Source organism: Dermacentor variabilis, chromosome 10, assembly GCF_050947875.1.
Source record: "Dermacentor variabilis isolate Ectoservices chromosome 10, ASM5094787v1, whole genome shotgun sequence".
In the NCBI taxonomy this organism is placed as follows: domain Eukaryota; kingdom Metazoa; phylum Arthropoda; class Arachnida; order Ixodida; family Ixodidae; genus Dermacentor; species Dermacentor variabilis.
The window spans coordinates 57,137,234-57,159,265 of NC_134577.1; the positions used below are offsets into that span (position 1 = coordinate 57,137,234).

Genomic DNA, 22,032 nt, shown 5'->3' on the forward strand with positions numbered 1-22,032 from the left:
GCTTCAGTTTTCTGTTGGGCTTGCAATGGCTTACACACTTGCTTCGCACTTGCTTCAATCCAACCAGTGACTTTGGCAAGCCGGCACCTATTTTCGTTCCATACGTTTCGCGGCGCGTTCTTGTCGTGCATTTTACCGGCGCCTTTATTTTGTCAACGGCAGAAACGCGCGCAGTATTTCACCATGGTGAAATTATCACAGGATCTTATACAGTTGGCCGCACAGTCCATCAATCCAGTGCGGGACAGAGAGCTCGACTTGCGAGGTGAGAACTTTCCCCCTCCACCTATCTTCGAACGTCGGATGACTTGTCGTGTGTCGTTTACTAAACCTCTATTTTTATGACCCAGGTTACAAGATCCCCGTTATCGAAAACTTGGGAGCGACGCTGGTGAGTTTTCCGGTGGGGGGGAGGCGAACTCTAGGGAAATTAGCTGTACGGATGGGTGCAGTGTCTAGAATAGGTGCAGTACTAGCGGTGGGTACTTTCGAACGCTGCCGTCTACAAAGGACCCACCGATTCGCGGTCATAAACACGAAGGCCGTGCTCAAGTATGGCTGCAAGACTTGAGATACATAATTCACGTACAGATACTGCCTCGTCAACATGCACGCTACGTAGTTTACAGCACGTATTTCGCTTTGCTGCACTGTTCGTAGCAATGTCGCAAGCCTGCATACAGTACCCGCTGTTTCACTGTTGTTGCTTTGCAAACATTCAGCATCTGCTGTGCTGTGAAGCATCGCGTTATTGGAGAAGGTACGTCTTCTGAGATTAACCTCCGTATTCGTAAATGCATCTTGAAGCGCGTGCTTGATTTATATGACGCCTGGCATGAACGTTCTCAGTACGCTCATTGCGTTTGTTTCGGCGCGTTCACGACAGGAGTCATTTAAATCAAGTCAAACAAGTGCTTCCAGTTAAGGTGCGTGTATGAACACGAGGGTAAGTTCCTGAGAGAGGCGAAGTTTAATTGACCAATCCAGTTATTCCAAGCAAGTAGTAGTTAAATACTCTGCTCTATTCGGAGCATGACATCACTTTCAATTATCTCGCATAAAAAGATTTTCACGCGAGACACAACTAATCTCATTCAGTCATAAACTGCACTGACTATTACTGTCTGACTGTATCTATTACTGGCTGTGTATTGTGACTTCTCAAAAGCATCCAACAAAGTAAGCCATAGAATTCACTTTCGTAAGCTTAACACCTAAACCTCCATTCTAATGTTTTAGGATGGATAGAATGCTTTCTAATTAATTGCTCACAATTTGTTTCTGCTAATGACCGTAACTGTTCTTTCAAAGTGGTAGAGTATGGGTGTGTGGCAAGGTTCCACCCTTTCGCCGCTTTTATTTCTCATATATATGAATAACCTAACCTCCCTTCGATAATTCTAATATTCATCCATTTGCTTTATATACGTTATTGATTGCATTATATACAGAGAAACAAAAAATGACGAAAAGGTAACCTCCAGTCTTGCCTTAACGCCATAGCTAGGTGTAACAAATGGCTATAATATTCAACTAAACACTAACAAATGTAAATTTTTTCATGTGCCCTAGATTAGTGCTAATTCTTTGATGTACTTACTTATCAACACAATGTTGTATCCTGTATCTTCATACAAGTGTCTAGGCGTTCATACCACAGCTAATTTCATGTCGACAACCCATGTCGATCACATTACTGACAATGTAGATTGAACTTTGGGTTATTTGTAGTGCAGCTTTGTAGTGTACCATCCTCTCTCAAGCTCTTGTACAAAACACTAATGCGAACAGAATTTGAGTATGCACCTGCCATTTGGGATCCCAACCACACTAACCTTTTCACTTCAGTGGGACTTTTCCAGAATTACTCTGCTCATTTTATTTGTTCCAATTTGATCGATGTGCTTAGTATATAACAGCATCTAAAAGCCTTGAACTGACATCTCTTTATTTCATAAGCAATATTATAATTCCTAACTCCATGATGAATTTATATCTCCGCCGCAACATATATCCCACCACATTGACTACCTGTATAAAGCAGGCATAGAATATGTTAACGCTAAAACTTCCTTAGACTCCTTTTTGCCTCGCACATTTGTTGATGGAACCATGTTCCCACAGAAATTGTAACAATTACTAATGATCATACTTTTTGTGCAACATTTACTAAGTAACCAGAATTTAATTACTTCCTACCTTCCTTTGTATTCTTTGTAATGTTAACAATATGGTATGGCAGTAAAGCTACTTATCTGTTGCGCTCTGCTATTTGGTATTTACCACCACATAATGTTGTATAGTTGGAATGTTTCTTTTTACTCATTGTATTTTGACTGTTTAACCTGCTCAACTCACTCCCCTCTGTAATGCCTTAGTGCCCTCAGGCTAGAAATCAATAAATTTGCAGGAAAGTTAGCCGAGTAAACAAAAGCTAGTGAAAGCCCCAAGGCATTTTTTCGTAATGCTAACTTGTTTTTTAGTACTACTACAATATTTCAGCTTGACTGGTGTTGAAAAAAAATTCATCAATGTTGCCTGTCCTATATCAGCACTGATTCATGTCGCCACATTTTGTCTTAAAGGTATGCTGAAAGCGTGCAAGAAAACAATCCCTAGTCATAACTGCATGCTAAAACATCCAGTGCACACAAATTGCCAGGTTTTGGCTGTTTGTCACTAATTTAGCACGGCTTGCAGGATCAGTTTGATTGCATCGACCTGTCTGACAATGACATCAGGAAGCTGGATGGGTTTCCGCTGCTCAAGCGCCTCAAGTCCCTGATGCTCAATAACAACCGCATATGGTGAGTAGCTTAATCAGCAATGCTTGTTATTGAAATGGGAACGCCTCCTGCCACATGCATTGGTACCTTCTCGCTCAAGACTGAACCATTTCGCAGTACCAGGTGGTGCAAGAGTTGAGGAGGACTTTGAGATGAAAAACTGGAGGTTTATTTACATTATTTACATTGAGAGTACCAACGCATTAACAGTCATAAAGTCATTACGGGCCAGCAGTAATTCGGACGCTGTGGCTCGTGGCAACAAGCTCGAAAGAGATGAATGAAGGAATGCTCTCTTGCTGCTCCCGGTCTCTGGCTTTTAAGCCCTTCGGTGTCTCGAAGTCACGTCACGTTCAGCCAATCGGCGAGCCCGCTCAGGTGACGCCATTTTCGGCCAATCGGCAAGCCCGCTCAGGTGTCGTCATTTTCGGCCAATGGTAGGCACCCATGCGATTGTGTCACACCCAGCGGAGAGGGTCGCTCCTTGGGCCCCAATTGTCCGAGGACTTACTTCTCTCTGCGGTATTGCCTTCCCGGCTTGCAATGCGCCATCACAATAGGCGGATGGGGGTGATGCTGCCAGGGTTTCACGGTGCATTACAGCCGTCTTGCTTCAGAATCCACTTTACCTGGAACAGTGCCAGGCTCTTGCTTCACTTTCGGGAAGAGTCAAGCAGTGAATAGCTCCACCTGCGGCACACGAGGTGGGGGACGCCAACTTGTTTGCTCGTGCCGCGCCTCGGGAATGTGGTATGTATGCGTGCTTCTGCGCTCCTTAATTAGCTGTGGCGCAATTCGATGTGGTCTGGATTCGATGGCTCAGGAAAAGGTCCCATATCTAACAGTGGACCATCTCCACTCGGCGTTCCCATTGTAGTATCCTTTCAAAGGACGGGTCAACTGCAGTGGTGGTTACCATTAATGGCTTCAAAAAACTTACAAAAGTGCGCTAATTTAGGCTGGTTGACACATGTTATAGGTAAATCGAGTAATAGTGCATATGACAGGGCTGACTGAATGAAGGTACAAGGTGCTGCCTGTTCCAAGTTCTGTGCTTTGCATTCATTCATATTGTTTGTCTTGTTCTATGTGCTTTTACCCAATTTAACTACATATAGTGGCATCAAAGTGGCTATGCACAGTCTTGCAAATTTTGCAGGAAATTGAGGATAATGCCTTCTGACTAGGGTAACATAGCGTGGTAACTTAGCTGAATAACCCTGTCCTTTTGACACAAGGTAAGCTGGTACTGAATTTTTTTTACTTATTGTGTCACCTGAGGGCTGCACGCTCAATCACTCACTTTCAGCAGGCATTGGTTGGCTATGCCAGAGGGCAGAAACGGCAGTGAGGGGTCTCATTTGATGCTACGTCGCACAGAAGTGAGTGTTCCTGAAACTCGTTGGTCAAGAACGCATTCATACTTAGCAGGCAACGCTGTAGAAGCTGTGAAATTAGTGTGGTTGTAAGAGTCTAGCTCGGTGCATTTTTGCATTGCAGTTGTATTGATTACGCGTTGATTGCGCATCTTTGGGCTTTTAATATGTGACAGACTATGCTTCGGTCACAAGCGTGAGTGCTGCACTGTGGCAGCTGGTAGCAGCAATGTATCAATCTGTTCGTTTCGTGGCAAATAGGTTTAGGTCCGTAACGCCTTTCACATAATAACTGTCATATTTATTGTAACGCATAAAAGTGTGAAACTTGGTATAAGACAATACAGTTAGGTCACGAGTGTTAACAGTGGGAGAAGCCTTTCTAGCCTTCAGAGCATTGCCTGCTGTAAATGGAATGGAGTGTAGATAATACTGCTTTGAGCGGCTAAGCCAGTATTCGTGTATTATTCCTGTACATGCAGCTGGGAGCCCAAAGGCGGCATGCCATTTTTTTCTAATTTCAGTGGTCTAACAGCTGCACCAAAACAGCATTTCAGCAGAAAGTTGCACCATATGAAGCGTAAGATTGAGTGTTCCCTTCCGTTGATGCTGCCTCTGTAGTAAAACTGAAACCAAAATCTTAACTATGCCGCTGTCGTCGTCATCATCATGGAAGACAACGGAGCTGCCACAGGATATAGCTAATGCCCTCAGTTCTCAAGTCACTGCACACTTTTGTTGCAATTCTCTCCAGTGGATAATCCAACATACTGCCATTATAATGTCTTCCTGATTGTGCCGTTCATGTTTCCGTTCGATATTCCTCATTCTAGCGTGGCTCAGAGCTTGCGTCGTATCTGCATATCATATCTGGGGTAACGCAAGCTTCGCATCTACGGCAGATAAGATACATCCCCTGTTCATTCGAAGAAAAAGGACATACAAAGGAATGTTGTCCACGACACTTCTGACACCATGTATCGTGGTGCACCGTAGATGAGACATGGCCAGAGGCTCCAAGCAAGGGGAGCAGAAGGAACCCCCGTTTATTGAGCAGCCGTGTATATGTACGCTAAAGTGGGAGAAGGTGTGTTCCCTCACCACAACGTTTCACGTGTGACACGTAGATCGGTCACATCACATGTGCCGTAGATGCGAAGCACGCACTGTGCCAGATACGATACAGACCTCACTCATGAAGGATGTTGAATCAAACAGAAACCTCAGGTAAAGTCCGGTTGCACAGTGCTTACCATTTACTAGTTCTTAGAGGTGGGACTTAAAAAGAATATCTTCCAGTACATCTATTTAGTTGCTGACGTATAATTTTTTTATGAGTGGTTACCTTCTTTGCAGCCCTGCGCTATTGGAAGTGTTGTAATTTAATCAGCTTTCACATGTTCCACAGCACAGTTATGCGGAAGAAATTTTGCGTATTAGAAGAAACCTGTGAATCTTATGTCTTCTGTCTAGCTTCTGTTTAGTGACACACACCTTAGGCCGTGGTCTTTTTTGCATGATCCAGTTTCACAGCTTCTTTTAGCTCTTGCTCATTTGAAGCGAGCTGAACACGCAGTGCCTATTGCAAGCTTAAATCATATAGAAACGGCCTTACCACATTAAATATTCACTGTAAAGGCCATTCTATGAAAAATAATAAAACTAATAATTTTTATCCCGAATGTCTCACTGGTGCGCATAAAGCCGGCTCCACTATATTTATTGACTACTTCAGTTAATATTTCAACCATGCCTTCTATATAGATGTATGTGTACACCCTGCCGAAGGTCAAATGGCTGTTTAACCACTGTACTTTTCGAAATTTCCCACTGCGTTTTTTGCCTATTCTTATACGCATGCATTAATGCAGTGGCCGCTATGGGGATTTCCTTTGGATGAAGTGCCTCCTATGGAAACCCATGTGGAGTCTCATTTTTAATATAGAGAGTTGGGTTAGTTGGGGTTTTATTAAGTCTGCCTAACTGCAGCCTAGATAACACACTCATATCACTAAACTAGCATTATCACACCGGGGGCTGTATTCTCAGTTGATCTGTTTCGATAGCGCTCACTTGTGCATAACGTAGCATCGAAAGCTTGCATGGAATCCCTCTTTGTGTCTCGTCATTCCAGCACTCTAGTTTCTCTATAATGAAATCTCTACTTGCACCATCTGGGGGTGTAAAGCTCTACCACTGCCGCCATACTGTCCTCTTCACCTTGATACCAGCACAGTCGATGTTCTCCCCTGGTTTTGTTCTCCCTCTGCCAGCCGCATTGGGGAGAATCTGCAGGAGCAGCTGCCAGCTCTGGAGACCCTGGTGCTGACCAACAACCAGGTCCAGAACCTAGGCGACCTTGACCCGCTGGCCAGCATCAAGACGCTCACCTACCTCAGGTGAGCAGGGGTGGGACTACATTTGTTGAGGTGTGGGCTATATTACAACGTCACCATGTTTAGCTGCTATCCGCTCACAGTTTTTTCCAGTTCCATGATGAATCTGGTAGTTCTTGTCCACCCAGTGCTAGTTCACGGTGAATTCTATGTGGTCATCCAGGAGCCGGTTGATGGTTTCTTCTGGTTGCTTGAGGTCAACTCATTCTGCAACGGATTGCTATATCTTGATTTTCTTGATCCACTATTGGATACAGAGTCAAGTAGAAATTCACATGTGCTTCACATCAATTCTGCTCGCTGTGGGGATGCGCATATTTGGGTTTTTAGCATACAGTAAGATCTTTTAGCACTTCACTTAACCTCGTCTGGCCTGTTATCACAATTTTTTGGCATACTGAATCTGAGCTCCTCAATCCAAATGGGACGCTCAATTGAGAAAACTAGCGATCATGATGTTCTGTGTAGTCATCCAGCCAAAACATTTCAGCATGTTGCCATCTCTGACTCGGAATGCGCACTGTTTTTCCAGCGAGGGTGAACAGTCCAAGAAACTCGCGCATCTGTATTAATCCAGGTGCACAAATTGCAGTCATCTCTGCAATACTTTTTTACAGGCTGTTGTAAGATAAGATACGGTTCACCTGCCAAATCAAAGTTTGTACTGTGCTAACACAGACAAATATAAAGGCACTCCTTCATTGTACATCTGTTTCAAACGTGCCCATTTTAATCTATTACAAGCCCGCAGATTTCACCCAGAGATAGCAATTGGTGTGAGATTAATTTTGTATTTTCTAACCTTGAATGAGCTAGAACATCCAAAATGAATCTCACACCAACGAACAATTATTTAATCACACACACTAAAAAATAATCTCTCACTAACTGCTGCTCAACCTTTCTTTTTTCAGGCGAAATAAACCTAGGCTATGTCAGCACACCGCGCACATATTTTGTGCAGTTTCAGTTTCTGTAAATGTGGTATGCATTTAAGCTCGAAGCCTATTTGCTTTTGTTGCCACTGGGGTTGTGCACAAAGGCTTGGACAATAGGAGATTCGGGAGCACTTAATGTACAAGCACAGCCAGAACGAAAAGGTGAATATCATAAATAGATGGAATTGAAGAGTTCCAAGAAAGGGAAAACTCCCAGTGTGTCAAGGCACTCAAGCTGTGTGAACTTCCACAGCGCTTGCCTTATCAGAGCACTCCTGCATTGCTAATTCCTTATTGGTGACTGCTATCAGCTTGGCGCATAAAATCAGTGCTGACAGGAAATTTTATACCCATTATTCTATTGCATTAGATGAAGCACTGGGACCTCGAAACCCTAGAAAAAATGTTGGAAAGCCTCCAACTGCTCTAAGTAATTTAACATAATGGCTTTTTCTCTGCAACCATTATCATTTTCTAGGAGCTGACTGTGTCAGTGCATCGCGAGGCTAAATGTTGCCACATGCAAGCAGAACATCTCACTCTGGCTTGTTTTGTTGCCTTCTGTGCTGCTATTCATTGTATGGCCCGATGTAGCAGCACGGCAGACGACCGAGCGAGCCACAGCAAATGCCACAACATTGTGATGTCCTGCTCCCACGTGACCACCTTCAGCATTGTGACACAGTCTTCGAATTGAATAGCTGGTATTCATAAATACGAATACATTTTCCTAATAATCTTTGAATGGTTTAAATCCTGAAGCGTACATGATAAAGCACAAAATTTGAGCCAAAGTGCAAGAAATCTTACTCTGGTGGCTAATTACATTGTAGTAGACATAAAGTACGAGAACTTATGTCGGGGAACACATGATACGTTGTTCATGAAGCCAGACATTTTTTTTTCTGAATAGCTCTGGGTATGCAAACAAACTGCTTATATGTTCCGATTGTTTCATTTTTACAGTGAAAGACAAAATTTTACAGAACACAAAATCCAAGAAAAGCTGAATATCTGTGCAGCCCCTCAACGCAGCATAGTATTCGCATGTACAGCCTCTACCAGTATATGTGAACATTGTGATGTTCGGTTTTACCTACTACTGTTGCTGGTTGCTTGAAAATTGTTTAATTGAGCGAATGTTGAATTGAACATAAACTTTTGTTGTTGACTTTTAAGCCTCGTAATGTGCAATGTTAACAACAGAAACTTGCTAACGTTGTCAATGCTATAGGAGAGGAACACTGTTTTGTAATGAAAACTTTTTTTTTATCTCAATAGAGTATTCAATACCTGATTCGCTTTTGGCACTATTTGATTAATTTGATTCAATCTCAAAAATTTATACAGTTATTGAAAGTGGATATACAAAATTATTCGATATGATGAAGTATATCTGCAACGCTTCTCACCAATGTCAGCATGCATTAATACATGCTTACAACAAATACCAGATGTAGAAAAAGTATTTTTGTGTCAGATGTGACTTCGTTGCAACAAAATTTGATTGCATTCGTTTGCACCTACTTGTGAACAGTTCACTTACCCTCCGTTACCACAAAAGCTTCAATATTCTGACCCACGGCCACACAGTATGGTTGTGTCGTCTTTCTTTAATCGCACTGTCCTATGCCCGTTGTCGTTGCAGCCTGATGAAAAACCCCGTGACGGTGAAGCGCCACTACCGGCAGTACCTCATCCACAGGATCCCGCAGTTGAGAGTGCTCGACTTCCGGCGCATCAAGCAGAAGGCAAGCACACGTCGCGTGCTTTTCTGTTTCTTCCATGCTGCCAAGCCGTGCACTCGAACGAATTATTTTGTCTAGCCAGCCCGTGCCTCTCATTTGTGACAACAGCAGTGCTGGTAGTCGCATCCTCGGCCTTGACATGTAGCATATAAGGGTTTATTGGTTAGTTGCCTACTCCTAAGCTCATGCGCTACATGATGCCTGTTAATAGAAGAATGTGCCGCATCATCCACCGCATGAATGGCACTCACTGGCTAACACTCCCAGCTCAAGATCTACAAATGCCCGAGAAAGTGGACGGTAGAACAGCCGCCGCCGTAGCTAGATTGGTAGGGCAGCGCACGTGTAATGCTTCTTGTTTTGCGTGATTTCGCATTCTTTTGCTTTCGGTGCAGACACCCAGTAGCCAGATTTAGTTGCTTTGGCCAATAGCGCAGCATGGGAACATTGTAGTACTGTATTTACCCTAATCTAACGCTGAAATTTCCTGCGCATTACAATCATATATGAAACCGCATTCATCGCATTGGCAACAGCCTACCGTCAGGCACAGTGTCATTGCCATCACAAAATGGCAACAGGGCACGATTTTTGTGTAGGTTGCAGTCAATTCATTTTGTATTTGACTAAGCTCCGTTACGGTATTTTTTTATACTATCATTTTCATGTGACTCGGCACCGGATGCATTGGTATAATTGGCCCCAGCATTTCACTGTGCCAAGTTTGCTATCTGTGCATAGTACAAGAAACATTGTCAAACACATACTTAGATAAGTCTGATGCAGTCTCGTAAAATTGGTAATAGTATCTCTAAAAGTGATCACTTGAGAATGTAGCCCATGTGTGCTTGGTATCTGTGGCCAGTGAAGTGCAAATGGAAACAAAACATGCCGTTTTCATTATGAAAGCTGCTTTTAAAAAATCTTGTCTGTGGTGGTAAATTCTGCACTTCTCGTTTTTTCCGATCTTAAATGGAAGGGGGGGGAGGGGGCATGCTACATTTTTCTTCTATGGATAGGTGGCATGTTACATTCAGGTGCAGTTTTACTATCTTACTCTTCGCGAAAATTAGATACATGTTATCTTGCACTATCAGCGTTATCGCACGTAATCAACGGCGGCGGCACTATGGCAACGCAGAAGTAGTGCTTAGATGTAACTGCCGTGACAATGTGGAGTTACCTTCAGCCCAATTGTTTTGAAAAAGAAAGTATGTGCGTTAGAATCAGGTAAATACTATAATCAGACGTTGCAGACTGAAAATAGGCGTTTTTGATGGGAGATTACCTGTGTTCAAAGCATTCAGTGTCCCCTAAGCTCTGCCAAGACATTCACTGCGAACAAGGCGATCATTATTGGGGTCACCATAGGGGTCAGGTGCATGCATGCTAACAGGTCAAGTCCGAATTATCTGGCGAAGGTAAATTTTAGTACAGAAAAAATGAAAGTTAGGACCCATAGAAATGCATAGGCGCCGACCAGGACCTTCGGCCGAGATCTAAATAACCAGAGTCGAATTAACAGATGTCTGCTTTACTGGTGCAGGCAGAGAAACCTCAATGATTCCGCAACCCAACGATGCCTAAAGACTGCATATATAAAAACAATAAATGTGCTTGGATGACTACAGCTGTTTTTTAGAAGTATGTGGGCATCATGAACCAAAAGTTTGAGGCAAAGCAGGGCCATGTGCTTGTTGACAACTGTCCCGGCCATGGGAAGGTCACTTTGGAGTTTCTGCCAGTGAACACACCCACAATATTGCAGCCTATAGATCAGGGCATTATTCATCATCATGAGCCTATTTTATGTTCACTGCAGGATGAAGGCCTCTCCCTGCGATCTCCAGTTACGTATGTCTTGCGCCAACCGGTTCGAACTAGCGTCGGCGAATTTCTTAATTTCATCACCCCACCTTCTGTTGTCCTCGACTGTGCTTCCCTTCTCTTGGCACTGATCCTGTGACCCTTATGGTCCACCGGTTCTCTAACCTACGCGTTACATGACCTGCCCAGCTCCATTTTCTTTCTCTTAATTTCAATTAGAATATTGGCTATACCCATTTGCTCTCTGATCCACACTGCTCTCCTCCTGTCTCTTAATGTTACGCCTAACATTCTTTGTTCCATCGCTCTTTGCAGATGACATTGTCCTGTTCAGCAACTTTGGGAATGAGTTACGACATATGATTGAGGACCTTAACAGAGAGAGTGTAAGAGGGGGCTTGAAGATTGATATGCAGAAGGACAAAGATAATGATCAATAGCCTGGCAAGGTAACAAGAGTTCAGGATCACCAGTCAGCCTCTAGAATCTGTGGAGGAGTGTTTACCTACGTCAGTTAGTCACAGGGGACCCTGATCATGAGAAGGAAGTTTACAGAATAAAAATGGGTTGGAGCGCATACGGCAGACATTGTCAGATCCTGACTGGAAGCTTACCGTTATCTTTAAAAATAAAGGTGTACAATCAGTGCATTCTACCGATGCTAACATATGGGGCAGAAACTTGGAGACTGACAAAGAAGCTCGAAAACAAGTTAAGGGCGTTATTGGAACCACGCAAAGGTTATACCGCTTGAGTCTTTTACAATGCATACTGACTGCATATAATGCCAACAAGGGCTACAACATCGACCTGTTTGGTGCCATACATTTGTGAAACCATTGATGGAAATAGCTGACAGCTGCAAACATCACAAACTGTTTTGTGCATGCCGGCTTTTCCCAGCCGCACTTAGGCTAGTCTGATGATGTTCACCAGATTTGCAACAATCTCTACGAAACTGTGCACAGAATCACTGGCGAAGAGATCGGAAGGTAACTGGGTCATTCCACGCCAACTGTCCCAACCGAGGCGCTCGTGAAAAACCATTTCTCTCAAAAAATTACAAAAAAATTACACGTCGATCAGCATTACTTGGGACAGTATTTCCCCAAAGCATTTTCGTCTGAAAAAATTTTTTGGCCACGTGAGCACCATTTGAATTTGATGGAAGGATGGAAAACCAGATGCAAGAAACAAATTTGTCAAAAATCTGTCGTTTGGCGCATTATTTCAAATTTAGAGTTTTGAGTTGTCTGAACAATGTTCTGTCATGATAAAACAGTTTCACAAAATACCTTTATGTTTTTTACTCCTTAGCACCTAGGTGAAAATGCGCAAATTGTAGCGTTCTTGCAAAATTTTTCACAAGAAATGGTCATGGGAGAAAACCTACAATTACTTTTATAGAACTGCCCCTAACATCTTCTATATTCTAAAATTTTATTTTCACCTATGTGATGCTCACAAGCTCCAAAATAAAACCCTGAATTTGGCAAAAATGCTAGCCTATGTTTAGACGTTTGTAACACACTAAGGTGGTCCATGAAAACATAAGCGGAAAAGTAGATATTATTGAGAAGAATAACAGCTTTCGCCATGGAAATTTTAATCAAAGTACTAATTTGCATTTTCGTCGAGAACAAAAATTTTGAATTTTAGTCCAACCATTTCATTATTTTGGTTCGTGCTTCCACTTCACCTGATAGCATGTTGGCGGGAAATACAAACCAGGATGGTACACATGGTGGTCTGTGTGGTGAGGAATAAAAGCCGAGATCACCAGAAGTTTGTCAGAATTTGAATCACGATCAAGAATTTCAATTCAGATCGGACTTACTTTCATGAACGTGAGGTATGCTTACCTAAGGTAGATCGACATTGCGCACTTCCACTTTACTGAAAGTATACATATGTGACCGCCTACATGTGAAGTGGTAGCGCAGGCCACAAATCATTTTTATAAAAGTAGTCTGTGAAAATGGTTTCTTGAAGCGTGACATCACAAAGACCCTGTGGTTCGTGACCCAGTAAAACTTTGCCAACTATTGTCTATGTGGCTCGAAGTAGCAGGAAGAATAGTGTAGACAGAACTAATGAACTATGCTCAATATAGCTTCCTATCAAAAATATTCATGAAACAATGTGTCTGTTTTCACTGGTTTTATAGCGACTGAACATGTGTCATTCAAGTGGTGCTTCCAGTTCATGCTCATGAAAGTTAGTCCGATCTGGGTTGAAATTCTTGACCATGATTGGCTTTCTCCTGCAACTTGTGCAAAGGAGCCAATTGGGACCAAGAAATTTGTATGCGATCAAAAATGTGCCATGTGAGGCACGTATTAGGCTTCCACAGTTGTGTTATTTCAGCTCTACTTTCTTAGGTTTTTAAATTTTAAAGGGTAGTTGCTTTTATTTAATTGCCGCTTGCATCGAATTTTTTTGCTGTCCTATTCCCTTCATTATAACAAGGGTTTAGTGTAAATTGTTTTGGTATCACTCCCCATCGTTTCTTTCTTGCAACTTATTATATAACAATGGAATTTTCTTGTCACTTGATTATTGTTATAATTGGGTTAGGCTGTATATTTCTGTTCTGGAATGCGAGAACTCTTTCTTCTCTTGCTTGTCATTACTCACCACGGTAATGCAGTAGTCATACGTTATGCTGTTGACCGGAGGTAGACGGTCAAGCGTTCCACTGCATTGTGGTGAAGCTTACTAAGAGTGCAAAGAGGCTGCTCTCATGGGACAAGAAAAGTCACAGTTGCGCCCGAAAGGCGAAGCATCGATTACGATAGCAAATTAATGGACAGCTATACAAAATAAGGATAGTAGTTTTATTGCCTTTTAAACTTGTAAACATAGGCATACTGACTAAATTAACAACAATGGTGCCATGCACGCACAACCAAACACAAACCCATCTCACTCAATGACCACAGAAAGTCAGCAGTCATAACGCTGGAGTGCAGAAGCGCGGTGGTGGCAGCAAGCAAATCGACCTTTGTGCTACCTCTCACATCAGCACAAACTAAGCCGCAAGAACACAGCGCATGGGCAGACACTGTCCTTGTCACAGATGGCTTTCAAGGTACAGCAGACCGGGAGGGCGTGCACGGCTGCCGGGGCTGCCCAGAGTACAACGAGCCCTACCCCCGGAGCCTTGTGTGCGACAGAAGACAGTGCACTTCCTCCCTGCTTTCCTCCCTTTCGTGCATGAGATTGAGCCCCGATCACCAGCCCATCCTCACACGCTTTAACTCGAACATACAGCATACACCGCGTGGCAACGATTTTATCGTCCTTGGACTTTATACAGAACCTCACGATGACGCTGACAGCAAAAATGTGGCTGGAATGTCTATAGAACTGCTATCGCAATAAAATGTGTTCCTTGATTATACACACACACACACACCCGTCAGGAGACGACGGGTCACGTTACAACAACCAAGATTGTACTGATTGTACGTAATAATTGTACTGGCAGGCCTTAAAGCTATTCAGACATGGCTATGGCAATTTGAGGGTAGTTAAAGGCATGCATTCGTTTTTTCAGTTAGTTAGATTCCGACCAGAGGTCACAGCTGGCACCCATACGTTTCAATGGGTCCAAACTTCCGTTATTTTGATCTCAAAATTGACCTTTGCAATATAATTCGAACTTGACTAGTCAGCTTCGCCGTCATACAGACGTGTCATGCGGTGAAGCATACCAAGAATAGAAAGTGGTCACGGGGCATGGCACGTGGTTTTTAATTATACAGGTACGCATGCGCCGCCTCCCGTTACAGCACGAGCACCTAGACACGTAATAAGCATACTGGCACCCTCTCAGGGCTGTTTCTGATGTTGCTGTGACGATTTGAGCTCTCGTTTCATCCACAATGCGTGTCGTTAACGGAACCTAGTAAGTATTCCTTAATTGAACACGTGCGCGTGCCTCATGCGCTGAGAAGTGGAGAAAAACCATCTGTGTTTTAGGAAAGCTAGTAAAAAGGAAGGCAGTAAGACTGGAAAACTCGTGGGGACAAAGCTTTTCATCTTTTCATTTTCAGCATCAACGGAACGCTTAAAGCCAACAAGAAAGCGGGGATCTAACTTTAACTCTGAAGGCCTGCCATTAAAACTTCCTTGGCATCTCGGTGATAGTACTATGACCGGAGACAGTGCATGTGCATGTGTAAATTTAAGGAACACATGCGGTGTCCCGTAACAGAGACACTTTTCCCTGTTTGGTGTGCTTCACCGCATAGCATGGCTGTGTTGCTGTGGTAAGGCAATACATTTAAGGTAATACTCCGAAGTGAATTAACGGCATGTTTCAGTCTGTTTTTCTGCCCTTTAATTCGACCAGTTTTGTTAGTTTCATCAGGATTGAATTAACGGAAGTCAACTGTCTCGATCTTTTGGACGTTTTTGTAGTATCTAGGGAGTCTGAAAAATTGCACGTTGACTGTATATGAATGACATTGGTTTGATTCTGCTCAGCACTGTAGAAATTTCAAAGGATTCTTTTGTTATGAGTGTGGCACACAACTCGCACTCCGTGATTGATTAAAGGAATCCTGACCACCCCTCGGGCTTGGTGAAAAAAACAGTCCACGGATAGCATCCGCTGCTGTGAACTTCTAAGCCAGATCTTGCAGTTGTGCATGGCACGTGGAGTTCGCAAGCGGAACGCAAAGTCACTTCTTTCCAAAACACTCTCGTTTCAAACCAAAAGCATTCTCTTCACTCTTTTCGGGGCTGCTATATTTGTAAGCTGAGCTATTGCACAAAGCTGTTGCAAGACAAGGGCAGTTTGCATCACGTCGCACAGCCAGAAAAGAGCGTATAAATGGGAGCGCGCACTCCAGCCCTGTCATGCACATAGCCACTATACTTGCATGTAGCTGCATCTGCGGCGTAGCGTAGATATCACGGCCACTGCAGGGTGCTGCGACTAGCCCACTAGCTGGAGATAACTTCATGCTCTGATATGTGCGTGTGACATGACTCAAGGCCCAAGCACCACCATCTGATGAACAGGGAGTCTTTTTCTTGAGTTGCACCTCCACAAGCACTCAAGATGTTTCTTCGCCATAGTCGAACCTCACTATGTTTGTGGCATCCTTAGCTGATTTGCACACTGTCGATGTACATGCACAGCTGAACATGAAGAGGAAGTTTGTTCAACACTCGGAAATTGTGTCGCTGCCGTCGAGATAAGTGCGAAAAGAAATATGCTACTCGTGTCACTCAGTGCGAGAATAGCCGCATGTAGCTGTCTAGTGGCCTCTGAGTTTGGGCCATTGTCGGTGCCAAAATCTGGAAGTAATGGCGTGTACGTGAACATCCAAAATCAAATTTGAACTGCGTACCACAGTCAATAAGCGGAATGTTGCAGGCGTTGCCCATCTTCGCCATAGCGTTTGCAGGGCAAGCCATTGAAGGAGGACCGGGAGCAAACGAAGGGGATCAGTGGCGGTCATTTATTGCCAATAACTCCGCTTCTGCTGAATACATTGAAATACTTTTTGTGGCAAAGTATTTTCGAAATAGTGTATTTTAACATTAAATTCATTTCTCAACTTAGATAAATTGTGGTGCAGGGCCCCTTTAAGAATCGACATCATCAGCCCATTCTTATGTCCACTGCAGGATGAAGGTCTCTCCCTGCAATCTCCAGTTATCCTTGTCTCGCACTAACCGATTCCAACTTGTTCCTGCAAATTTCCTAATTTCATCGCCCCACCTAGTTGCCTGCCGTCCTCGACTGTGCTTCCCTTCCCTGGGCACCCATTCTATAGTTCTAATAAAGAACCAGTTAGCTACAGTATGCGTTACACGGCCTGCCCTGCTCCATATTCTTTTAATGTCAGCTAGAATATCAACTATTTCCGTTTGCTCTTCGACCCACACCGGTCTCTTTCTGTTGCTTACTGTTACACCTAACATTTTTCGTTCCATCGCTCGTTGCACAGTTCTTATTTTGTTCCCGAGCTTCATTGTTAACCCCCAAGCTTCTCCTCCATATGTTAGCACCGGTAGAATGCAGTGGTTGTACGCTTTTCTCTTTATTGACAGCAGTAAGCTCCCTGTAAGACACACACCCAGTGGCGTATGCCTAGTTGCACACACCCAGTCGTCCAAGTTGTTGTCTGTTAGGGCACAGACCCAGTGGCACACACCCAGTGGCCCAAGTTTTGGTGTGAAATAGGTTAAATAGGAACATACCGCAAAGGGATTATAATTCCTTAATTAAGAATGTCAGTCGCATTTAAACGCCTCTGTGCTTATATTTAGGCACACATTAAAGAACCTCAAGGTGTCAAAATTTATCCAGCGCCCTCCACTGCGTCTCTCATAGATCCAGTGCTGCTTTGTGATGTTGAACCCCATGAATCAATTGCACTTGTTTGTTGACTGCAGGAGCGACAGGAGGCCCAGCAGCTGTTCAAGGGCAAGCGGGGCAAGCAGCTCGAGAAGGAAGTGGGCGTCATCAGTGGAGGAGGAGCTGGCCCCGTCCGCAGCAGCAGTGCCACCTCAGCGCAGCCTCCGCCACCGGGTGCGGGTCCGACGCCGCCAGCCTCGACAAGCCGCAGTGGCCAGCTGGAGGCCCTCAAGCAAGCCATGTCGCGGGCCACCACCCTGGACCAGGTGGAGCACCTCAGCTCGGCCCTGCAGTCGGGCGCCCCCTTGCTGCCACCATCCAAGGCCTCGTCCTCAAGCACGAGGCCGCCAGGAAGTGGGTGTTACTGTCTGGGGAGGGAGATGTCCTTCTTTCTCCTCTCTTTCTCTCTTGCCCTCTCCATTTTCCCTCTTTTTCTCATCTCTTGCTACCCTTCACATAACCCCTTGCTGTCTTTGCCGTTATTGGGATGGTCGCATGCATATTCACAAACACTCTTCCCCTCGAGGGACCTCCTCTACTCCACCAAGTGGCAGAAGAGACTAGTGACCCAATATAATGTTTTCACTTCACATGATGTGCAATATGTTACCACGATACGATTTACAGCGTTCAAACAAGGAATGTCTCTATAGCCAGCATTTCAAAAAGGTGCTTGTCTTTGTCCCCTTGTCAGAACCTTAGCTCCAGAGACATCCCTTATTCAACAGCTGTTGATCTCAAGTCTCTATCTTCCTGCACAGCTCGGTCTTGTTTTCAAATTGTTAGTACTGTGATACGTTAGACGTACTGTGCATGCATGACTGCTCCGTGGAACCGTACTAGATGTGTCACAAGATCGTTTTAGCACACTGTCATCGTATGCCACGGTTCAGTGGAAATGTGAATCAGTGATGCAATGAACAATTAGAGAAGTTCAACAAAGAAATCAGAATTATGCCTTTACGCATTGCCAGTGCACGACAAGTGCTGTGATGCCATCAGGTGAGTAGAAATCGAAACACATCTGCAGTTTGGTGGCACCTTTTCGTAGGCCTAACAGCATCAAACTAAAATTTCACTAGTAAGGTCAAAGCATCAATAATAATTTGTCCTCATTATGAGGTGAGACCAAGGAAGGGCTTGTTTTACCACTTATTTCTTGCTGTCATGACGGAAAGTCATGACAGCGAGTCCGAATTTAGATTCAAGCAGGTGGCCTGAGCCCTGCCAGTGGTGGCCCCCATGGTAATCTGCATCATGGGACACGCATGCGCACAGGGCATTTCATGGTATTATGTCACATACCACGCAAGGCTACAACTGTAGAGTGACTGCTGCAGGAAAGTAGTTGCTTGACAACCAACCCTCCGCTCCATTTCCTCTGGTAGAGCCGAGTTGTGTAGAGGACAAGGCTAAGGTCAAAGTGCAGTTGTGTCGTTTAACCGTGGTTGCCGAGTGGCCGTAGCGTAGATCTCTCGCAGGTGCCGTGCCTGGCCACATCCTGAGCTGTTGTGTCCCACAGAAGCAGTGGAGAACATTTAGGAGCTGCCGAGTTTGTCGCTGTGCGATTAAGTTTCTGCAGCCTTTGATGCGGGGCTGCTTGCTGTCCTCGGGCTGTCTGCTGTGCTTTCACAAAGGGCCATGCATCTGAAGATGTGACCCCATTTTTTTGTGTGTGTTGTGTGTGGTGCATGCGTGCACACGGCAATGACATCTAAACTTAACTGCACCGTTCATAAATGAACTGGCAAACTTGCATGTTATAAATAGCAGACGACCGTGGTGGTTGCTGGCCAGTTTGGCTGTTTCCAGACATGCACACTGGCTGCCACTGGAGACCATGCGCATTGCTGACCATCATGGAGTGTCTAGACAAGTCTTTTAACTTATCTCGGGACTGTAGATCATTTTCGTAATGATAGCAGCAGCTAAAGGATAGTACTGCGGCAATTATGACAATTGCTGTGTCATACTGTGATAGTACTGTGACAATTGGTGCGAATGACGTGTTCACCCTCTATCACAGCATTGTGAGTGCAGCCGACACCATCATCAGTCAGGCTTAAAATGTAGCACTTTTTAACGCGACAGCGTTAAGGAGCTCGTGTCGCAGAAAAGCCGGCGTCGGCGGCGTTGGCCGTGAGCGATAAATCCCAGCAGGCACTTCATGAATAAAAAACAACTTGCAAGATGGGCTAGGTTGGAATCGAACCAGGGTCTCCGGAGTGTGAGACGGAGACGTTACCACTGAGCCACGAGTTCGATGCTTCAAAGAGGTACAAAAGCGCCTCTAGTGAACGCGGTGTTGCCTTAGAAACGAGCTGTTTCTAAGGCTCAGGCGTGCGTCACTTGCTCAGGCGCACATTTCGTTGTCGCGCCGAACGCTGCGTTGCTCGACGCTCACTGCGTCCGATGCGGGGCGCGTAGTTGCTGCGCCGTAGCCCATTGTCTTACACCCCTTGGCGGGTCGACGGGAACGCTGTCGCGTTCCACTCTTGAAGGCGAAGCTTAAGCGTCCTCCAATTTTTCCCCTTTGACTGGAGTCGCAATTATACTCATAGGCAGCTTTCTGTTGCAAGAGAGGAAAAGCACAGTTGCACAGAGTGCATGAATAGTTGTCCGGTCTATTTTGTCTTGCTTTTAGTCCATGTCTAGTCGCACTGCCTAGGCTTAGCTGTGCATTGGAGACGTCATTCGTCACATCGAAATGATTACTTGCTTCATGGCAAAGAAATTATTTGAGTAAATGTCGAATACTCAGAATGGGAAACTTGAAGCGTCACCTTCTGGACATGTGTGCACATACTGGCCAACAGTTTGGCTTGGCTGGCCTACAGCCCCTAAGCCAATGCACCAACTTTACGTGATCACGCTGATAGCCTATTAACATCACTGCAAACCATGTTCGTAATTTAGTGTGCTTCACGCGCCACGTATAGGCACAGCAAGCTGCCAACTGTTTGTCAGAATCAATGGGAAATTCTTTGCAAGACAGTGACATCATGGTTGCATTTCTCTCGCATATTCCTTTCAGGCATATTCCTTCAATTAATTCTGACCACTGGAAACATGTTTTCACCACATTTTCTTTCATCTTCGAAATCGTGAAAAGCATGTAACGGCAGAATTGATTAAGAATTTTCAGTTTTCTGCAAGCATTGTAAAAGTTACAAAATATGAACACTGTGGGGAAACTGTAGTGTCCACATTTTGGCCGTGTTTCTTCTGGAACATCAGATATGAGAGCATCAACTGGGGGGACGATTCTTGGACGATCACTTTCGATGATAATATTGCCTTCACATTACATCGTAGTACTCACCTGGCCTATTAGCTCATCGTTTTGCTCAACTGGCCAGTATGCGCTGAAAGTTGTATTGTCAAAAGTGACCATCCGAGATGTCTCCCTAGTTTGTGTCTAGCATACTTGGTAGGCGGTGACACCCCGATTGGGTGTTTATCAAGAGTAAACACCAAATCATCTACCTTACAACTTGTTTTACCGAAACAATGTGCACATATTACTATTTGCAGCACGGCACCAAAAGAAGTATTTTCGAATGAAGTATCACGCATTTGAAATATCATTATTTTCATCTGTGCTGTTGCCTTTAATGAAGTATCTTGGCGGGCGCAATTTTGCATACAGTACCTCAAGGGAATGCAACCAGTTGCTTTTCTTCTTTCTTTCCCCTTCTCCCCCTCCCAATACTGTCACCAATATACACTTGCAATGAAAGTCACATGTAGCGAATATATTTGCATGTCAGACGCGACTTTGCTATACCGTGGTTCAGCTATACTTGCTGTTCCTTATGCCGTACTTGGTCCTAAATGCTTTTGTGCAAAGCTCATTGTCGCTTATTTTTTTATCTACTTTTTCAGCGGAGGATGTTGAAATGGAAGAGACAAACGGCCACTGAGGAGTTCAAGATCATTCCAGAAAGAGTTGCTGAACATTTGAGACATCTGGGTGTTTCTCGTCATCATTCACAAAGCCCACTTTTTTTTTTTTCTTTCAGTCGCTTCTACGCTCTCTGCTGGCCAAGGTGACGTAAGCAGCTTTGTCTTGTGTATATTTCAAATCGCTGCACGCAGCGGCTCAGACTGTTCTCATTTCCTTAACAACTCAAAAGGTGCTGACAAGAACAGATACAGCACATTTGGTTTAATCTTGCGAGGCCAGCTGTTCAGAGCAGCGCGAGAAGTGATGTCACTCATGAGGCTAATAAATTTTTTCATACCGTTTTCATTGATATTGTTGTCTGCATTCCTGTTATCTACTCTTAAGTATCCTGAGTTGTTGCCCCATCCCTGAGACATCGCTTGTCTGTCCTCTTGCTGAATTGCAAGAGGACAGACAAGTGATTGTCTGTTGATTGTCTATTGTTTCATAGAACGTAAAAGAAACAAGAGAAAAAAATGAAATAAGGCTTTGCATGCCACAGTGTTTTCTTGCAAAAATTACAAGGGGAAATCTGGCAATAGAAGCACCAATAGTAGCTGCAAGTGTGACAGTTTAGCCAGCTGTAGTAATTTTATTTGGAAACCACCTAGAATTTCCTACAAAAACTACTAGAAGGCC

General features: G+C 44.2%; 1 protein-coding gene across 1 annotated transcript; it reads left to right on the forward strand.

Annotated features, from left to right (window-relative positions):
* The first annotated feature begins 52 nt into the window (after window positions 1-52).
* Window positions 53-21,699, forward strand: LOC142560560 (U2 small nuclear ribonucleoprotein A'-like). The gene is made up of 7 exons (XM_075672765.1): window positions 53-265; window positions 351-391; window positions 2,701-2,807; window positions 6,436-6,561; window positions 9,145-9,247; window positions 17,486-17,801; window positions 21,333-21,699. The coding sequence occupies exons 1-7, from the start codon at window positions 184-186 to the stop codon at window positions 21,368-21,370; spliced, it is 813 nt and encodes a 270-aa protein (XP_075528880.1). The 5' UTR covers window positions 53-183; the 3' UTR covers window positions 21,371-21,699.
* Window positions 21,700-22,032: the final 333 nt, after the last annotated feature.